Source organism: Agelaius phoeniceus, chromosome 3 (assembly GCF_051311805.1).
Source record: "Agelaius phoeniceus isolate bAgePho1 chromosome 3, bAgePho1.hap1, whole genome shotgun sequence".
Taxonomy (NCBI): Eukaryota; Metazoa; Chordata; class Aves; order Passeriformes; family Icteridae; genus Agelaius; species Agelaius phoeniceus.
The window spans coordinates 4,118,312-4,137,239 of NC_135267.1; the positions used below are offsets into that span (position 1 = coordinate 4,118,312).

At 45.8% G+C, this 18,928-nt stretch overlaps 1 protein-coding gene across 2 annotated transcripts; it reads left to right on the forward strand.

Annotated features, from left to right (window-relative positions):
* Positions 1-3,840: 3,840 nt before the first annotated feature.
* Positions 3,841-17,492, forward strand: LOC129118977 (L-threonine 3-dehydrogenase, mitochondrial-like). 2 transcript variants are annotated; one of them, XM_054630647.2, is made up of 10 exons: positions 3,841-3,940; positions 6,342-6,453; positions 8,687-8,888; positions 9,205-9,247; positions 10,360-10,430; positions 11,145-11,294; positions 12,487-12,659; positions 13,600-13,690; positions 14,128-14,397; positions 14,611-17,492. In XM_054630647.2, the coding sequence occupies exons 3-10, from the start codon at positions 8,705-8,707 to the stop codon at positions 14,748-14,750; spliced, it is 1,122 nt and encodes a 373-aa protein (XP_054486622.1). In that variant the 5' UTR covers positions 3,841-3,940; positions 6,342-6,453; positions 8,687-8,704; the 3' UTR covers positions 14,751-17,492. The 2 variants fall into 2 exon arrangements, with proteins under 2 accessions (XP_054486622.1, XP_054486621.1); XM_054630646.2 differs by lacking the exon at positions 3,841-3,940 and adding an exon at positions 4,667-4,738.
* The last annotated feature ends 1,436 nt before the right edge of the window (positions 17,493-18,928 follow it).

The following is an 18,928-nucleotide window of genomic DNA, read 5'->3' on the forward strand; positions in this document are numbered from 1 at the left end:
CTTGCCAGCAGTTTGTCACTTTGTCCTTCAGAGGACATCCCACTGCCCCACAGCCTCCAGGGCTCTCCTGAGAAGGGCAGAGACGCCCAAGCCTCCCCTGTGCTGTCAGAAGTCACCCACTCCCTCAGCCAGAAACAGCAGGAGAATCTGCATGGCCCTCAAGGTCCCTTCCAACTCTAATAATCCCAAAATTCTATGGTCCTATCCTTGATTTAGGAGTGGGATTCCCATATCCAGCCCTGCTTCCAAGGCTGCAAAACCCCATCACACCAGGATGTTGCTTGGAGATTTAGAAAGTGTGACGTGGGGTCAGATTTAACTCCAAATACTTTGCACAAACTGCTCCAGGCCCTCTAATCCCTCCTGGCTGCTCATTAAGAACTCCCTTAAGAACTTCCTGCTCCATGCAGCTTTACTGGATATTTAAGAAATTGGGCAGTGCCTGGACTCCACCAAACCAGAACATGTTTCTGGATTTCTGCAGTTTGGACCAAGTAAGGCCCCTCTTTAAAAGGATTCTTTGCTGGGAAATTTGCAACTTTGTCCTTCCTGCCTCCATACAGTCTTGGGATGGAAGGGACATTAAAGCCCATCCAGTTCCAACCCCCTGCCATGGGCAGGGACACCTTCCACTACCCTAGGTTGCTCCAAGCCCCATCCAGCCCAGCCTTGGACACTTCCAGGGATGGGGAAGTCACAGCTTTCCTATCAGGCTGCCAGTTGGAGCTGCAGGGATTTCAAATGAAGAATAATTCCCCAGAAAGGAAAAATGAAAAGGTAGAATTTGCAAGCAAGAAGTGCAGCTCCAAAACCTGAGCAGAAATAGCTCTGAAGGACATGGTAAAATGTAGGACTGCATTTGTCACCTCACAGGGCACATTGCTGTGTTTGAGATCCAAAAAATGCTGAATGTGGGTTCATAACCCAGCAGACATTCAGCTTCTCTTCATTCAAGAAGAATGTGCTCTTTCCAGCACTCTTGTCCTCTAGAGAGTTGTCAAGCAGCATAAAAAGAGATGTATCCAATGGAGGGAAATACTATCCTACTCCAGTTCAATATACCTGATATCAAGAGAATTTTCCCTTTCTAAGGCTATTTATGTTTTCCCTTGTGGAGTCCAGAAGAATCTGGGTGTCAGCCTCACCCCAGGGGGCTCCTTGCTGTGGACATGCAGCTACACCAACTTTATTCTCTTCATGGCCTCCTACTTTAAAAAAAGCATTGGTAGGATGAGTTTTCTTCTGAGAACAGCTCCGCCCATGTCCTGCACACAATCAGCCAGCAGGCTCTGTCCTGTGATACGATAAATGCTGCCCAGGAGTTCGATGAGCAGCTGTGAGTGTGGGTGCTGATAGGAGGGTGGATCTCCAGTTTTGGGGCACGGTGCCACAACTCAGCTGTGCAGAGAGCACAAACACGATGATTCTCACAGTCCCTGTCACAACAAAAAAACCTCTTGGCTGAGCAAGTGGTGGTTTCAGCCCTAAGATCAACCAGGTGGCTCATTCTGCTGGGCTGAAGGTGTTTAGGGCTTGGCCATCCACATGAGGCACTGACCTTGATGGCAAAGGGGGAAATACCTCCTTTTATTGAACTTTTAGGAAGCAGTGTAAAACCTAACAGGTCCTGCCCAGCCACTGTGACCTCAGTAAGAGCAGGAGCACTAAAAAGCAGAGTCTAAGCAAGGGAGAGTGAGTTTTAGCAGCTGTTCATGTAGAACAGCCACCGGAAGGATGTGAAGGCAGCATCTTTGGATGGAAATTTGAAATGTAGAGGTTATTTTTAGTAACAAAAAGATCATTTGGGTACTACTTCCCTCTCTGATGTCTGGGCAGTCAAGGAGCTGGTGGTACAGCCTAGGAGAGACAATTGCACTGGTGTGTGGTATTTGCTGGGTCCCCGGGATGAAGGAGGAATTGAGAATCTGACTCTATGTTCTTAGAAGGCTTATATTATATTATATTATATTATATTATATTATATTATATTATATTATATTATATTATATATTATAGCTATACTAAAACTCTACTAAAGAATAGAGAATGATACTTACAAAAGGCTTAACAAGATACTAATGAAAAACTCACGATTGACTCCTCAGAGTCCTGACACAGCTGGATGGTGATTGGTCATTAAATAAAAACAATTCACATGAAACAGATCAAACAGCCACCTGTTGGATAAACAATCTCCAGACCACATTCCACAGCAGCAAAACACAGGAGAGAAAAATGAGATAATATTTTTTTTTCCTTTTTCTCTGAAGCTTCTCAGCTTCCCAGGAGAAGAGATCGTGGCAAAGGGATTTTTCAGAAAATATGACAGTGACACCGGTGTGATGGAAATATGATGACGGGAGCATCTCCCTGATGAGGAAAGGCTGAGGGAGCTGGGGCTGTTCAGCCTGGAGAGGAGGCACAGCTGAGAGGGGCCCTCAGCCCTGGGTGTCCCTGTGTGCAGGGAGGCTCAGAGCAGGGCCCAGGCTCTGCTCCAGGGCCCAGCAATGGCACCAGAGGAACGGGCAGGGACTGATCCCAGCAAGTTCCACCTGGAAATGAGGGAGAATTTTTCTGTGCAGTGACCAAGCACTGAACAGATTGTCCAGAGAGGCTGTGGAGTCTCCTCACTGGGGATATTCCAGAATTGCCTGGACATTGTGAAAAATGCGCGTATTTTGTGATTGGCTTTTCGCAAATATTAAAATGAATATTGTATGTGTTGTGTTAGAAAGTAATGCTGGATTAATTCTCTTAAGTACTGTGTTAAATATAGTTTTAGGTTATAAAAAATGTTAAAATAGAAACTATGCTATGTAGGATACTTTTTTTAAAGAAAGGACTCGCACTGAGATAGCAGCCACAGGACACCTGAATCTTTCAGAGAAAAAGAATTTATTGCCCTCTTATCAGAAGAAAAGAACTTCTTCCCACCTGAAGGCGCTGTCAGGATTCAGAGGAAGAAGTTGAGGATGGCCAGACAGAATCCTGTGTTTGAATGGAATTTATGCATCATGTATGAAGAGTATGAATATGCAACAGGCTATTGCTTTTAAAGGTTAATCTTTTGTTAATGTGTGTCCTTTTTCAGGCTTGTGCTGCCCAGAAAAAGGTACCCGGACATCCATAACTCTTTGTCTCTATTGTCTCATATTGTCTTAATTCAAATTGTCCAAATTATTATTACTCTAATTGTATTACTATTTTTATAACCATTTTATTACTATTAAACTTTTAAAATTTTAAAAACAAATGATTGGCGTTTTTCACAGACATAACCCTGTGCTCTGGCATGACCCTTCTTGAGCAGGGAGATGGGACCAGATGGCCTCCATTGGTCCTTTCCAACCTGACCCATCCTGGGACTGTGGGAATTAGAAATTCTGGGATTTGGGAATCTGTGACCAGCCTGTGTTGTACAGCGGCTCAGCCGGTGAGTGCTGACCAACAGGAGAGATGGCGAGGGACTTGGAACAAGACCATGGAGTGGCAGGAAGAGGGGGAACCTTTCCCGCTGCCAGAGGGCAGGGTTAGATGAGATATTGGGAAGGAATCGTTCCCTGTGAGGCTGGGGAGGCCCTGGCACTGGGTGCCCAGAGAAGCTGTGGCTGCCCCATCGCTTGCAGTGTTCCAGGCCAGGTTGGACAGGGCTCGGAGCAACCAGGGATGGTGGAAGGTGTCCGTGCCCACGGCAGGGGATGGGATGAGCTTTAATGTCCCTTGTCCCCGTGGCCGGGCACCGCCCGCCCTCAGCTCCTGTGGGGCCGCCGCGCCCCGCCCGGCACCGCCGCCCCTCACGGCGCGTGACATCACGCCCGTGTGACGTCACCGCCCAATCCCCTGGGCGGCCGCCGGCTGACGTCAGGCCCCGGCTCTGGCGCGAGCGGCCCCGGCTGAGGGAACGGGGCGGCGGCAGCGGCGGGAGCGCGGCAGGAGCGGGGTGAGCGCGGGCATGGACCGGACCGGACCGGGGGCTGCGGGGCTTTGGGGGATTTGGGATGGCGGGGCCGCGCCGCTCCCGGCACGACAGAATGAATGGGGTGGGGGCGGGGCGGCTCTCCCCGGCACCGCGCTGTCCCCTCCTCTGGGGACACTCTCGGGACACTTCGGGACCGGGGTGCTTCGGGACCGGGTTTGGCGCCGGGTTTGGCGCTTTGGTGCCTCACCGCACACTCGCTGCGGGCGGGCGGGTTTTGTTCGTGCCCGTCACCCGCCCCGGCTCCGTGGTTTCATCAGCGGGGGCTGTAGCGCCAGGGAATCGGGGAATGGTTGGGGTGGAAGGGACTTTAAAGATCCTCCTGTTCCAACCCGTGCTGTGAGCAGGGACACCTTCCACAATCCCAGGCTGCTCCAAGTCCCGTCCAACCTGGCCTTGGACACTTCCAGGGGTCCGGGGCAGCTGCAGCTTCTCTGCAAGCTGTGCCAGCTCCTCTCCATGCTCACAGCCAAGAATTCCTTCCCAGTAGCCCATCTAAACCTACTTTTTTATGTTTAAAGCTGCTACCCCTTGTCCTGTTCCTCCGTGCCTCGTCCCTCTCCAGCTCTCCTGGAGCCCCTTTAGGCTCTGGAAGGGGCTCTGAGCTCTCCCTGGATCCTTCTCTTCTCCAGGTGAGCACCCCCAGCTCTCCCAGCCTGGCTCCAGAGCAGAGGGGCTCCAGCCCTTGGAGCATCTCTGTGGATTCCTCTGGACTCTCTCCAGCAGCTCCACATCCTTCTGCTGTTGGCCCCAGCTCTGCAGGTGGGATCTCACCCGAGAGGGGCGGAATCCCCCCCTCCCCTGCTGCCCACTCTGCCCAGGTTACACTGAACATTCTGGACCAATCTTCCTTACCTCTTCCAGGAGTTTCACATTTCACGCTGTTCAGCAGCTGCGTAATCTCCCTTTTTTCTTTTTTTTTTTCCTTTTGTTTATTTTTGGTGACTGAGGTCAGGTTCCCAGCAGGTCCCTCACGGCTCGAGCTGACGTCTCCTCTTGGAGAGGGGCTCGGCCTCATCCCCGGCCGTGCGTCACCCCTGGGACAGCAGCTGGGCGTGTGTGTCAAGGTTATTCCAGCTGAGCTTGGCCAGCAGCTCCCTGCCAGAGGGAACAGCTCCAGCCTGGACACCCTGGCACATCTCCCCTGCCAGGGGACACCGGCAGGGACGCAGCGTCCCAGCTTGAGGGGTCTCGGAAGCAGAGGAATTGCCAGCAGGGAATGTGAGGTGCATTTGGGTCCAACTATCCAGGCAGCAGTGGCTGGGGTTGAGCTGAGGTTATCCCTTACTTGTTGCAGCTTGAGTGCTCCCAAATGCAGGGATCTGATGGAGTTTCCACTTGGCAGCACTTGAGCACCATAGAGGCTCTCCTGTGAGCAGAGTGGCTTGTGCTTCATCTTCTGGATGCCCAAGGAAGGTGCTGTCTCACTCCTCAAGCTCTTGATACAGTTGGGAAAATTAGAGGAGGTTCCCAATGCATAAGCAAATCTGCAGATCTGAAGCAGAAGCTGTGGGGTTTGGAGCCAGTTGGGAGTTGAGAACTTGGAGCTCAGTGAGTTGGTGTGGACCATGTTCCCGAGGATGTTGCTGGGAATCTGTGAGATCCTGTGCCCTGCAGAGTCCCTTGATTTTCTTTGAAAGAAGAAAGTTCTGGATTCTTTGGTTTAGCTCCCTGGAGGGGCGTCCTGTGGCATCCCAGCAGCTGTGCAGCCCCAGAAGTCCTGTGGGACCTCTGGGGTTTGGTTTGACCTCTCTTTCCTCCCTCTCTCCCATTTTCTTTGAAGCTTGCAGTGGGACTTTCCAGACAAAGCCCATGACTTTCCTATCTTTCTTGTCACTGTGACATTCTATTAATAACTAATTCAAAAGAGCTGCTGGTTTCCATAAACATTTTTGACTTTTATGTGAGCAACAGGTGTTGCTGCTTATGTAACACCTTGGAAACCTCGCAGAGTATCAGCAACTGGCAGTTCACTCACTAAATGTCATTTTATGAATGTGTCTCTCTTTTTTTTTTTTTTTTCTTTATTCCCTCTTTTCCCTCTCCCAGTGCTTTAATCTTCTTACAAACCCCAGAAATTTCCTGCTATCCCAGGCTGATTATTGTTCATTGGGACACGTGTTTGCTTTCTACTAATCTTTTTGCATTGCCACTAATTAATTTAAACTCTGTCCTTCAGCCATGACCCGAGGCTGGCTGGTTCTGGGACTTGGAGAAGCTGCTTGTGCACCTTCAGAGCCCTTTCCCTGCCTCTTCCAAACTTCCAGGCATTTCAAAATCAAGCAGGAGAGAACAGTGAAATCCCTGGCTGCTGCTGCTGCTGCTCTCACACGCTTTTTTTTTTTTTTTTTTTTTTTTCCTTAAGGTGTGGGACAACTCCTACTCTCTGCCAGGTTTTGATTGGCTTTCCAAAGAGGCAGTGTCCTATAAATTGCCTTCTCTGCTCTGCTTCTGCCTTATCACCAGCTGAGGCCCAGGTGAGTACAGGAGAGGGAAAATTCCAGCTGCAATTCCATTGCCTAATCCTTGAAATTAGCTTTGGTTATTGGTTTAAATTACTGGGATGGGGGAAATAACTTTGATGTTTCAGAATAAAACTTCCTCATTTTGCTAATACTTTCTAATATCAGCTTGAGTTGATAAATGAGATCAGGGACTGAGAAACTATTCAGAAGGGGATGTGTGCAGGTGTTTGAAAATCTATTGTGGAATCATGGAATGGTTTGATTTGGAAGGGATCTTAAAGCTCATCCTGTTTCATGGGCAAGGACACCTTCCACTATTAATTATATCTATATATTATATAAGTAATTTTTTCCTCTTCAGTTCCCAAGGGAACAGAAAATATTCCCCTTTGGGATAGTAAAAAGGGAAGCCTATAAAAATATAAGTTATTTTACATCAGTTAAATTAATTTTTTGTATGTGTTCAGAGCTGTTAATAACTCCTGGAAGTTAATTAAGGTGAAAAATTTGGATCTAGGAGAATGGGCTTTCCTGTATGAGTTGCTTTTGCAAGTTAATCACTGTGTGGGGCTGACTTCAGCTATTTGGGGAAGTGTTTTTAAGGCATGATATTGATTTCTTTATATATCTGTGCATTTATGGCAACTTTAGTAGCCAGTCACACCTGTTTTTTCCCCCTTTGTATTTGAAATAGAAATAAATGCAATCAGTGGAGGTTTTTGCAGCAGCTCTGCTGCCTGGCTGTTTCAGTTCCTGGTATAAAATGCATTTACTGTTCTGACTCAGACCTGGGAGTAAATTCTAACCTAAGCCTTTGTGGTTTCACTCTAAATATGTTTGAAAACCAGTCCAGTCACTGGGAAACAAATTTTAGTCACAGCCAATTTTTTTTTTTTTTTGTACTTTGCAAAGCTCAAAATGCTTTTTCAGGTACTTGGAGTGGAAATTTTTTGTCACACAGACCAGTGAGTCTCTCTCAGTGCTGTAAGATTTTATTCTTCAATGCTGAAATAGGAAGGGATTATCATGAGAGCTGGTGCCTGGGTCTGTGTCCAGATGGAATTTGGATATTTCCAAGGATGGGCACTCCCATCTCCTCTCTGGGCATCTCAGACCAAGTCTTTTTGATCAGTTTAAATGTATTTTTTTTCAATAATGCAATTTTATGGGGCTGTCTTACTAGACAATATTTAGTAAATCTGTATTTAAATAGCATAACTCCCTCAAGTACCAGAACATTCTGTCAGATGACTGAGAAGTGAAAGGAACACCCACATTAATCACTTGTTTGCTTTTCTCTGCAACTGGAATTCATCTGCAGCAATGAACTGCTGCAGTTTCTTGTGGAGAGCTTCCATCTACCTGACTCTCCTTTTTAGAATATATGCCCCAAGAAAAGATTTGACAGGGTAACCTCATCAGGCAAGTTTGAAATATGCTTTCATCTGGGAATTTGCATATTCTAGATATTGGGAAATACTTAACAATTGTTCAGAGGGGATAAGGAAAAAATGACTGGCTGTGCCTTGAGGATTTTATTTGAGAGAATTAAATTTGCACCACAGAAACGACCAGTTGTGGCTGCAGGTGTCATTTATTTGGGGTACTTTGCATTTCCTTCTGCAATATGAAAGATTTGGAGAGCAAGAACCCAAACTTGAATGCAGCACAGAGTAAATTATAATTATGTGAAATAATTAGGACATTTTCCCGAGGCCTGGCTAAGCCCTGCCACTCCTCTGTTTGCTTTCTGGGTCCTGTCCATCTGAGTGTTAAATCAGAGTAAATGTCCCTTTTTTCCCAAGATATTTCCTGCTGCCTCCTTGGCTCAGCTGCTCTTGCTGATGCAATCCTGAGGAGTTTTGCTTACACACAGCAGCCTGCAAAACTTTCACTCCAAACGTGGCATCACAGCAGCTTTGTTCTATTCTGTATTTATCCTTAAAATCACACTTCCAGGTGAAGTTTTAAAAAAAGTTTAAAAAAGTTTAAATTAAGCTTTTCAGCGTTCTCCCATTTTTCTGGACTGTGGATATTTTCCTGAGCTCACTCCAGGGAATACATTACCTCTGCTCATGTTACATCCCAGGCTGCTTTCAGCCCTTGCTTGGCACAATCCCCCAGCCCTGGGATGGCATCAAATTCCTCTGGATCCCTGCAGAGTTTTCTCTTTTAGCAGAGTTTTAAAAGCCGTTTAATGGGATTGAATCACTCGTGACTCATCTTTTGTCTCTCTCCTTCACAGCACACCTGAAAGGGGAAGATGCCAATCGTCAGGAACCTGGGCAGAGCTGCCAGCCAGCTGCTGCAGAGCTCTGGCTGTGGCTGTGGGGTGTCCCTGGTGCCCGTCAGGGCCATTGGGGTGTCCCCACGCCAGGTGGCCTCCGACGCCAGCTTCCACTCGGTGACATTCTCCGAGTCGGATCATCCCCGGGTGCTAATCACAGGTCAGCACTCCTGGCACAGCTGGGTTCCTGCTTCTCAGCTGAGCTTTCCCTCTGCTCTCCTCCCTCCCCAAAGGGCACAGGTCTGGAAGCAAAAATACCCCAAACATCCTGGAATTGGGGTGATCTTTGCCATCAGAGTCCTGTGTGAACTTTCCTATTTTAATTCCAGAACTCCTCTAAAACCAGTTCCTTGAGAAAAAAAATGTAAAAGCTTCCTGACTCATTGAGAAAATCATACTAATTCTTGATGTGAAACAGATAATAATGGAATTCTGCATTCTGACCCCCCCCTTTTCCTCTGATTTTTGTCTCTTAGGTGGTCTTGGTCAGCTCGGGGTGGGACTTGCAAAGCTGCTGAGGTGGGTCACCATTCCCTGGCTTGCTGTGAGTGAGGAATTCCAGCAATAGTTGTCTGGAAAGTTGTTTATAAAAGAAATCCTATTTTTCAAATGCTGTTTTTGTCTCTTGGCTTTGTAAATAACATTAATGGCTAGACTTGATTATCTTAAAGGTCTTTTCCTTAATGATTCTTAATGATTCTATAATTAAATTTTCACCATCATTTTATTTGTCCCTCCAGTGCTTGCTGTGGGTTTCTGACGTATTTTCTGTGTGTCCATTGGTCACAATTCCCAAAATAGCAAGATTTTGTCTGAGGGACTGTCTGCTGAGTTGTTTGCTTCCAGTTAAATGGGAGTATTCGGAGTCTGAATCCTCAGATTTTTCCTTCTTTTTCCTTCTCCTTTTCCCTACCTCAAGCACAGTTACCTCCTTTTTTTATGACATCTTTTCAAGAAGTGTGAAATGCTCCAAGAGCTCTCCCTGATCCATGTCCTTGTCCATATCCAGCTCAGCTCCAGTTTATCATTTGCTCACAGTCTTTGCTGGAGGGAATTTAGACCAAGACTAAATGTGAACAGACTCACTGCACTCAACACTGTAGCAGTTTGAACATTTTCTACCATTTCTATGATATATTTTAAAATTACCCAAATAATGGAAGGCCAGAATGTGCTCCAATGCCCCCAGATCTGCTCTCTCCAACAGCCTTGTGTTGATTAGCACAAGGTCACAATTTCTTTCTTCTGTTTGCTTAGTTGATATAAAAGTAATTGCAGTTACAACAATCCCAGTGGCTTTTTGTTGTCTGCAGGGGAGTAAATTATCCCTGGGTAAAATTTTCAGTAAGAAAAGTGTAGGAAAGTCTCTTTTCCCAACATATTTTCACTTTCTAAGAAATTTCTCTGTCTTTAGGCAGAGCTTGGCTGCTACGAGATGTATTTGATCATTTTTCAAGATGCTGGGTTGATATTTAAAGGATCGTTGGGGTGTTTTTTTGTTTAGTGCAGTAACTGATTTTATTGTGGAAAATACTGTTCCTCTGCTATCACTCCTGCAAAACAAAATAACAACTGATGGATTATCTCAAAAAGCTGTGGACTCACTGTTCCCTGTGGGTGTTTTTACACAGGAAACGTTTTGGAAAGAACAATGTGATCTTGTCTGACATTAGAAAGCCTGCAGATAATATTTTTTATAGTGGTAAGTGACTGGGGAAGCACATGGAAAAAAAAAAAACCTTGACTTTACCTCAGATGTTCATAAACTAATTATCAAAGTGATAAGTGGATTACACTGACAAGCTGCTGTTGAAACCTTCTGCATAATGCCTCCCTGCTTTCAAATCTTGCCAAGATGTTGGTTTCTTCTCTTATTCCCTTTTCCTAAATATTTCTCTTTGCATTTTTTCACTTCAAAGAGAAATATTTAAGAAAATATTTCTCTTTGCAGTGAAAAAATGTGCCACTTTTACAACTTGAATAACTATTTGAGGCACCTTGTGCTCCTGCTGAAAAATAGGTGCTTTTATTCTCTTGGAGGGAGGAGGTTGGAAATGAAACTTGTGCTTTGTTTTTACATGCTCAGGGAATTTTTACTATGAGGTGGATATAGAGTAGGATTTAAGACACCTTGTGCTTCTGCTGAAAAAGAGGTGCTTTTATTCTTTTGGAGGGAGGAGGTTGGAAATGAAACTTGTGCTTTGTTTTTACATGCTCAGGGAGTTTTTCCTATGAGGTGGATATAGAGTAGGATTTAAGACTCTTTGATTTTCACTGGAAACTTACGAAAACTTTTCCTCAACCTCGATGTTTAGTGATGTATTTAGGTGGTAGAAACAGCAGCCTGAGCTTCATGTAGGACCTTCCTTCCATCCATTCCTGACATCCAATTTCCCACTGCTTCCACCTCCTCCAGGTCCTTTCATCTTCGCAGACATCTTGGACTACAAGAACCTGCGGGAGATCGTGGTGAACAATCGCATCACGTGGCTCTTCCACTACAGCGCCCTGCTCAGCGCCGTGGGAGAGGCCAACGTGCCCTTGGCCAGGGCTGTCAACATCACTGGTGAGTGCTGCCTTGGAGTGCTTAAAGCTGTGTCAGGGCAGGTTTGGAAAGGTTCTTCCCCAGAGGGTGTGGGGCATTGGAACAGCTCTCCTGTAGGAATGTGCTCCCTGTTGACGGAGACACAAAAGTGTCTTTTGTCCCCTCAAAAAGGAAAGAAGGCCAGAAGTTTCTTGTAGCCATGATATTTTTCTGAAAAATCCCTTTGCCAGGATTTTTCTCCTGAGAAGCTGAGAGGCCTCAGGAACAAAATGTTTACAAGAATTATCTGCTGCTGTGGAATGCAACAGGTGGATCTGTGATTGGTCTCATGTGGTTGATTCTAATTAATGGCCAATCACAGTCCAGCTGTCTCAGACTGTCTGGTCAGTCACAAGATTTTATTATCATCCTTTCCTTTTCCTCCTTTTCATTTTCCTCCTTTTCCTCTTTTCCTTTCCTTTCCTGCCTTCTGATGAAACCCTTTCTTCTATTCTTTTAGTATAGTTTTAATATTTCATTTACTTTAAATATAATATAAATATATGTATCATAAAATAATAAATCAGCCTTCTGAAACATGGAGTCAGCATTCTTTTCTCTTATCCTGGGACCCCTGTGAACACCACCATAGTTTCTCTCTTTGGTTAGGTGAAAAAGACACTTCATAGGACCTTAGGGACTTCACCTCAAACTTAAGGGTAGCTAACTGGACAGAAGCCAAAAAGTCCTGCTTGGGCAATTTATTAGAAAAAGAAGAGAACAAAGAAACTAATCACTTTTGTGAGGTGTTTTTCCAGGAGCAAGAACCTCTTGCACTTGGCTCAGTTTTTCTCTGTTTCTTATTTTGCCTTTTATTAAACCTTTTTCTTTCCAACACTGCAACAGAAGCCATCCTGCTGATTTTTATGCCTCTAAGGGTAGCTGAGTGATCTTAGGTGTGTTATAGACCTCCAAGAGCTTATGAGACCTAGCTCAAGGAGGCTCCTATAACACTCCCCAGTGAATGGTGACATTCCCAAGGCTGTCAGAGCTCCAGGAGTGTTTGGATAATGCTCCCAGGGTGGGATTATTGGGATATCTGTGCAGGGCCAGGAGTTGGACTGGATGATCTTGATGGGTGCCTTCCAGATGAGAATATTCTATAATTCCCACAATGGCTTGAGAAAGCAGAAATATTCTGATAAATCCTATTGTTTTGTGGTTTTTTTCCCAGGTTTACACAATGTTCTGGATATTGCAGCTGAACATAATTTGAGGCTCTTTGTTCCAAGCACCATTGGAGCCTTTGGACCCACCTCTCCTCGAGATCCAACTCCTGATCTCTGCATTCAGAGACCAAGGACAATCTATGGAGTCTCCAAAGTCCATGCTGAGCTCATGGGAGAAGTGAGAATTTTTTATTTTAGTCATTTCCTAAAAGGTCTGGGAGAACTTCACTGAAACAGGTTTCTCAAAGAAGCTGTGGCTGCCCCATCCATGGCAATGCCAGGTTGGACAGAGCTCAGAGCAGCCTGGGATGGTGGAAGTTGTCCCTGTCCTTGGCAGGGGTTGGAATGTTCTTTAAGGTCTCTTCCAACCCAAGCTATTCCATGATTCTATGATTGGAACGTCATTGCTTTTGTAAGATTCCCCACTCATTCTTTCCCCCATTTTTCCTTAATTCAGCCTTTACTACTCAGCAATAGTCTGAGGCAGCTCTGAAAGTCAAATATCTTTTGAGTTTTGTTGGGAAAAGCAAAAAACAAACATGGGAAGCTGGCAAACAGCTGACTTTGAGTGTCATTTCTTTCCTTGTTTTCCATGGCTTTGGCCTCTGTGCCAGTGTGAATGGCACTGCAGAAAGGACAGTGCACAAAGCCTTGTGACAGCAGATACACAATGATGACTTTTTGCTCCTCCTCTACAAAAAAAGACTAAAGTCTTGTGAGTCTGCACATGCACAACTTCTGTTTTGGCTTTGTAGTTACTTATAAAAAACATTTTTAAAGCTGGTATTTTTATATAGTTTCCAGGTCTGAGGTCTGTATTATCCTGGAAAGTCTCACAAACTTGGGAATGTTCAGTTTCTGAACATTGTAGACCCTACATGAGTAGCATGACAATCCATGTCAAAGATCCATGTTTTCTGATGTGGATGTGAGCTGGAAAAAGACAAGCAGGGAGATCAGCTGCCAGGCAGGGAATGGGCATTGTTCAATAATTCCATTCCTTTCAGCCCTGTCCTGGGACAGCTGAAGGTTCATCCTGTGTCAGATTTTTCCTGTGAAATGAGTGGGTGTGTGACCAACTCTTGGTGTGTAACTCTGTGTTTCTCCCCCCTCCCCAGTACTACCACTACCGCTATGGCCTGGACTTCCGCTGCCTCAGGTATCCAGGGATTATCTCTGCTGATTCCCAGCCTGGGGGGGGAACAACTGGTGAGTGACTGGTACATGACAAGAGGTCTGGGGAGGACTTTTCACAAGGACATGGAATGACAGGACAAGGGGGAATGGCTTCCCACTGCCAGAGAGCAGGGATGGATGGGATATTGGGAAGAAAATCTTCCCTGTGAGAGTGGTGAGGTTGCCCAGAGAAGCTGTGGCTGCCCCATCCCTGTAAATATTCAAGGCCAGGTTCAATGGGGCTTGGAGCACCCTGGGATAGTGAGTGGCATCCCTTCCCATGGCAGGGGATTGGAACTTGATGATCTTTAAGCTCCCTTCCAACCCAAACCACTTTGTGATTTCATGCTGAATATCTCACAATCCTGCCGCCAGATTTGAGACAGGAGACTTTGGGGTTGATCTGAGGTTTGTTGACTGTCATGAAGTGCACAACACAGATCATACACATCCATTATTCTCTTTCCCAGATTATGCTGTCCAGATTTTCCATGATGCCATAAAGACTGGCAAATTCAAGTGTTACCTGAGGCCGGACACCCGGCTGCCCATGATGTACATCGATGACTGCCTGAAGGCCACGCTGGAGGTCATGGAGGCCCCTGCAGAAGCCCTGACCATGAGGACCTACAACATCAGTGCCATGAGCTTCACTCCTGAGGAGCTGGCCCAGGAGGTGCAGAAGTATGTCCCTGAGCTCCAGATGACCTACAACGTGGATCAAGTCAGGCAGGCCATAGGTTAGTATGTTCCCTGGCAGCAGGTAAGGAAAAACATCACCAGAGCTGAAATAAAGTCTCTCTTCTTTTTAGGAACTGACAAATTGCTCCTGTGCAGTTCAAGTCTTATGGTTCAAAATTCAGCTTTAGTAGTGATGAAACATCTCAAAGTTCAGGGAGATTTTTTTCCTAAACCTCACCTTTCTTGGTTCTTTTTCTTTTTTTCTCCTGCAGCTGACAGCTGGCCCATGAACTTCGACGACAGCAACGCCCGCAGGGACTGGGGTTGGAAACACGACTATGACCTCCCTGAGCTGGTGACCACCATGTTTAGCTACCTTGGGTCTGACTCTAGGATTGCCCAAGCTAACTGAAATGCTTTCAGATGTTTCCAGATTTCCACAGAGGACCAGGAAGAAATGGCTGCATTTTAGTTTCTAATTTTCTGAGTCTTAGAGCATGTCAGTTACTAATTTTTGTAAGTAGTGACAGAGTTGGGCAGAAATGTCCTGTAGCTGGAATGTCCTTTAGATAAACAACAGCACTGGGTGCTGTCCCCAAACACAGCACTGCTGGCAAACACAGAGTTCTTGAACTTTCACACTTAGGGAAAAACACCAAAATAGCACTTACTCCTGGCTGATGGCTCTCCAATCATTCCTGCCTCTTCCTTGGCAAACAACGTGGGATAGCATTGTCCAACTTTTAGGCATATCCCAAAAAGCTAACAATAGGTTTTGCTTTTTGCTGGTGGAGGATGTTAGGTTGTAGCAAGAACCTTATTTTACTCTTTGCTTACAAAAGAGACATCAGAAGAGCTGTTTCATGTTTCCAAATTGCAGGGGGGTGTTGCAATTCTAGTTTGAAATCAAGCTTTGCTTGATAGCTCCTATTTATATCTCTCTTTAGTGCTGTCTAAGCATACACTTTTCTATACCTAGGGCATACAGAGTAGCATTCTTATGATGCTATTTATAAATGTGAAGTGGAATAGGACTTGAATTCTCATCATGCTTTAAAAAAAAACAGGGTTTACAAGCAAAGCTTTCTCCTGTTCTCTGCAAGTGCCGCTGCCTTCAGTGCAGCCTCGGAGGGAGAGCTGAAATCTGAAGAGCTGTTCCATGGATGTGAGTCTGGGTGAGATTTCAGGGAGGGCAAGGCTCTGGCTGGGGTTTCTAGCAGTACTTTTGGTTCTCCCAGTTGTTTGGAGTCCCTGCACAGTGTCATTGCCTGGAACAAATTTTAAAGGTAGGCTGAGGATGGAGCCTTACTGTAGAGTCTGGTCAGCCTTGGAAATCTTTCCTGTTCACCCCATTTTCCACATGCACTGTGTTTGTAGATGCTGTTTATATGTAACTCATACCCTTTTATTCTTCAGAGAGGGATCCAGAAGCTGAAGCCATCTTCTAGCTACAGCTAAGGGCTGTTCTGCTCGTTTAGTTTCAAGCACAGGAGAATTTTGGGATGAACAAGGGAGTTTTAGTAGATGTGTGAGAGGAAGAGGTGTCAGTTCAAAAGCTACTTAGGAGACTTCAGGAAATGACAAACTGGAGAGACAGGAAAGCCATTGTAGGTAAAATACCAGTTTCCATGGATGTGAGTCTGAGCTGTTAGCTACTCCAGCTGAGAAACAGCTTCTGGGAGCTTTGGACTTTTATTTTTTTCAAAGAAAAATACCTTTCATTTTCAAAATGACTGGAAATTCCCTACAGGAAGCTCTCTTTTTTTTTTTAATTTTTTTTTTTTATCTTGTATACTCCAGTAGTGTGTATAGGTAAAAACAAACATTCAAGTTTTTTTTTTTTTTTTTTTGCTTACAACTTGTTTGCTCTATTTTTTGTGACGGTGCTTTGGTGGTTGTGAGTCTGTTGTGTTCTCTGTAACCCTGCCATGATCAGACTTCTGTCTCTTTGTGCAGGAGTTCTCCTGCAGGGAATATGTTTCCTCACAAAAGTAACCTTCCAATGAAGATTCTTTGGTGAAACCCAGTTATTTGCAACATTTGTTACACTTGTATCTCTTGGTTTTGTATGTATTTTACCCTTTAATCTGTGGGCAAAGTAGGAATTTCCCCGGTATTTAAGCTCAAGGGTCGTGGCTGTTACTGAAACATTTTTATATTGTTTACATTGCTGAAAGGACAAATTTTTAAACTTTGGCCACTTTGTAACTCTCATGTAGCTCAATTGTAATTTTTGGCTCAATGGGCGGTGAAGTCGGCCCTCCCTTCCCACCCTCTCAGGAGAGACTGGCTGGGCTTTGTCCTCTGTCCAAAAGGATGGGATCCAGACTGGATTATCTCCCAGGGACCTGGAGCCAGCAGATGAAGGGCTGGAAAGGAGCTGAAGTGTCTTGTCCACTCCGCAGTGCCTCTGTTCCACTTTTGGGAAGTGTAAAATAAAGAGTTTTTGATGAGTCTCACTCCATGTCCTTACATCACTCAGAGTCCTGGGCTCTGATCCCCTCACCCTCATTTCCAGCTCCAGTTTCATTGGAGTCAGCAAGAGTGAGGAACAGGAATGTTCTTTCTTCTGAAACACTGTCCTTGGTGGTGGAATTACACAAAAGCCTTGGAACAGGTGTCATGGCAAAGGTGGAATTCAAACCTATGGCATTTTGAACAGTTTTGTTTTTCCTGCCAAGATGTTACTGGCCTCATTTAGGAGCAGTCATTTAAGCAACTTAATTTTTTTAAAATCTGAAATAAACCATGTTCCTATAAAGAGTGGTCTGAAGGAAACTGTGGTGACAATCAGGGAATGTTATTAAATGTGTCTGCAAGGTCTGCATCCTGTTTGAAATTCTCATTTTCAATCTCGCCAATGATCTGTAAATTTTTTCCCCCCATGTTTTCCACATTAATGATGTGTAATGATGTCACAATTTTTTTTTCTGTATTAAACCAACTTGATGTGGTGCAAAATATCTACCTTTTTCTACCAGCTGGAAGTTTGACTTCTGGGCAGAGATTTCCCTTATGACACTTGAGCACTGTGGCTGTTAAATTACTTATTCAGGACAAAAAACATTAAAAAAAAAAAGGTTGTTAAGAATATTTTTTCAACTATTGTTAGTTGTGGGTGATGCCTACTTTAATAAAATCCTTTGCAAATGGATCCTTGGTTTGTCATTGGTTGGAGCAGGTGGGAAAAGTGACACAGCCAGGAGGGAAGAGCCCTGCAGGCTGAGTCGGCAGCTGGGGTGTTAAATGTGGCATCGATGCTTGGAGTAAATGAAGTCACAGGGAGAGTTTGTAAAGTGAAAATCCACATGGAGCAGCTGGGGAGAGTCCAGAGGAGGCCATGGAGATGCTCCAAGGGCTGGAGCCAGGCTGGGAGAAGCTCCTGCAGGTGTTCACCTGGAGAAGAGAGGGATTCAGGAAGGCCTCAGAGCCTAAAGGGGCTCCAGGAGAGCTGGAGAGGGACTTGGGACAAGGGCTGGAGGGACAGGACACAGGGAATGGCTCCCACTGCCAGAGGGCAGGGATGGATGGGATATTGGAAAGGAATTCCTGGCTGTGAGGGTGGCGAGGCCCTGCTGGGTCCCTGTTTCTGTGTCTGAGCAGGTCCTGCCTCCAGGTGTTGCACAACCTGTGATGGGTCAGCAAGAGAAGCTTGGCTGAGGATATGACACCCATAACTCCCCCACAGCCCCACCCTGCCTCCTTAATCCATGGATAAACCCTCCCTGCAGGTGAAAGGAGGCCTTGCCCTCCTCCCACACCTCGGCTTTCCAGCGATGGGAACCTCTGGTGGAGAAAACATTGCTACTGATCATGGGAACCTCTGGTGGAGAGAACATTGCTCCTGACAATGGGAACCTCTGGTGAAGAGAACATTCCTCCAGACTGTGCTTTAATGGGAACCTCTGGTGGAGAGAACATTCCTCCTGATGATGGGAACCTGTGGTGGAGAGAACATTCCTCCTGACAGTGCTTTAATGGGAACCTCTGGTGGAGAGAACATTGCTCCTGAAAATGGGAACCTCTGGTGGAGAGAACATTCCTCCTGATGATGGGAACATCTGGTGGAGAGAACATTCCTCCTGACCACAGTACAATGACTAACGTGGCCATGGCGCTTCGGAGAGTGTTGCTCTTCCCAGCTACTCCTCTTTGATCCTTGGTCTGGGTCTTGTTGAGTCCTGTTTGATACAAGCCCAGCCTGGCTTTTAGAGGTGCCAGAGGTGAGGGTGCTGCCTCCAGAGGTGCTGCAGCTGGAGCCAGGCTGGGAGAGCTGGGGGTGCTCACCTGGAGAAGAGAAGGATCCAGGGAGAGCTCAGAGCCCCTTCCAGAGCCTAAAGCGGCTCCAGGAGAGCTGGAGAGGGACTTGGGAACAAAGCATGGAGGGACAGGACACAGGGAATGGCCTTAAACTGAAAGATAGTGGGTTTAGATGGGATATTAGGAGGAAATTCTTGGCTGTGAGGGTGGTGAGGCCCTGGCACAGGTTGCTCAGAAAATCTGTGGCTGCCCCTGGATCCCTGGAAGTGTCCAAGGCCAGGTCGGATGAAACTTGGAGCTGCTTTCTTCTTTTGGCTGTTTAAGACATCA

Bases quoted from the DNA above. Each gene is read 5' to 3' on its own strand.
- LOC129118977 (XM_054630647.2), top strand. From the start codon at position 8,705: ATGCCAATCGTCAGGAACCTGGGCAGAGCTGCCAGCCAGCTGCTGCAG. The intron at 9,248-10,359 runs GTGGGTCACCAT...GTTTTTACACAG, and splicing joins GGACTTGCAAAGCTGCTGAG to GAAACGTTTTGGAAAGAACA. The intron at 14,398-14,610 runs GTTAGTATGTTC...TTTCTCCTGCAG, and splicing joins TCAAGTCAGGCAGGCCATAG to CTGACAGCTGGCCCATGAAC.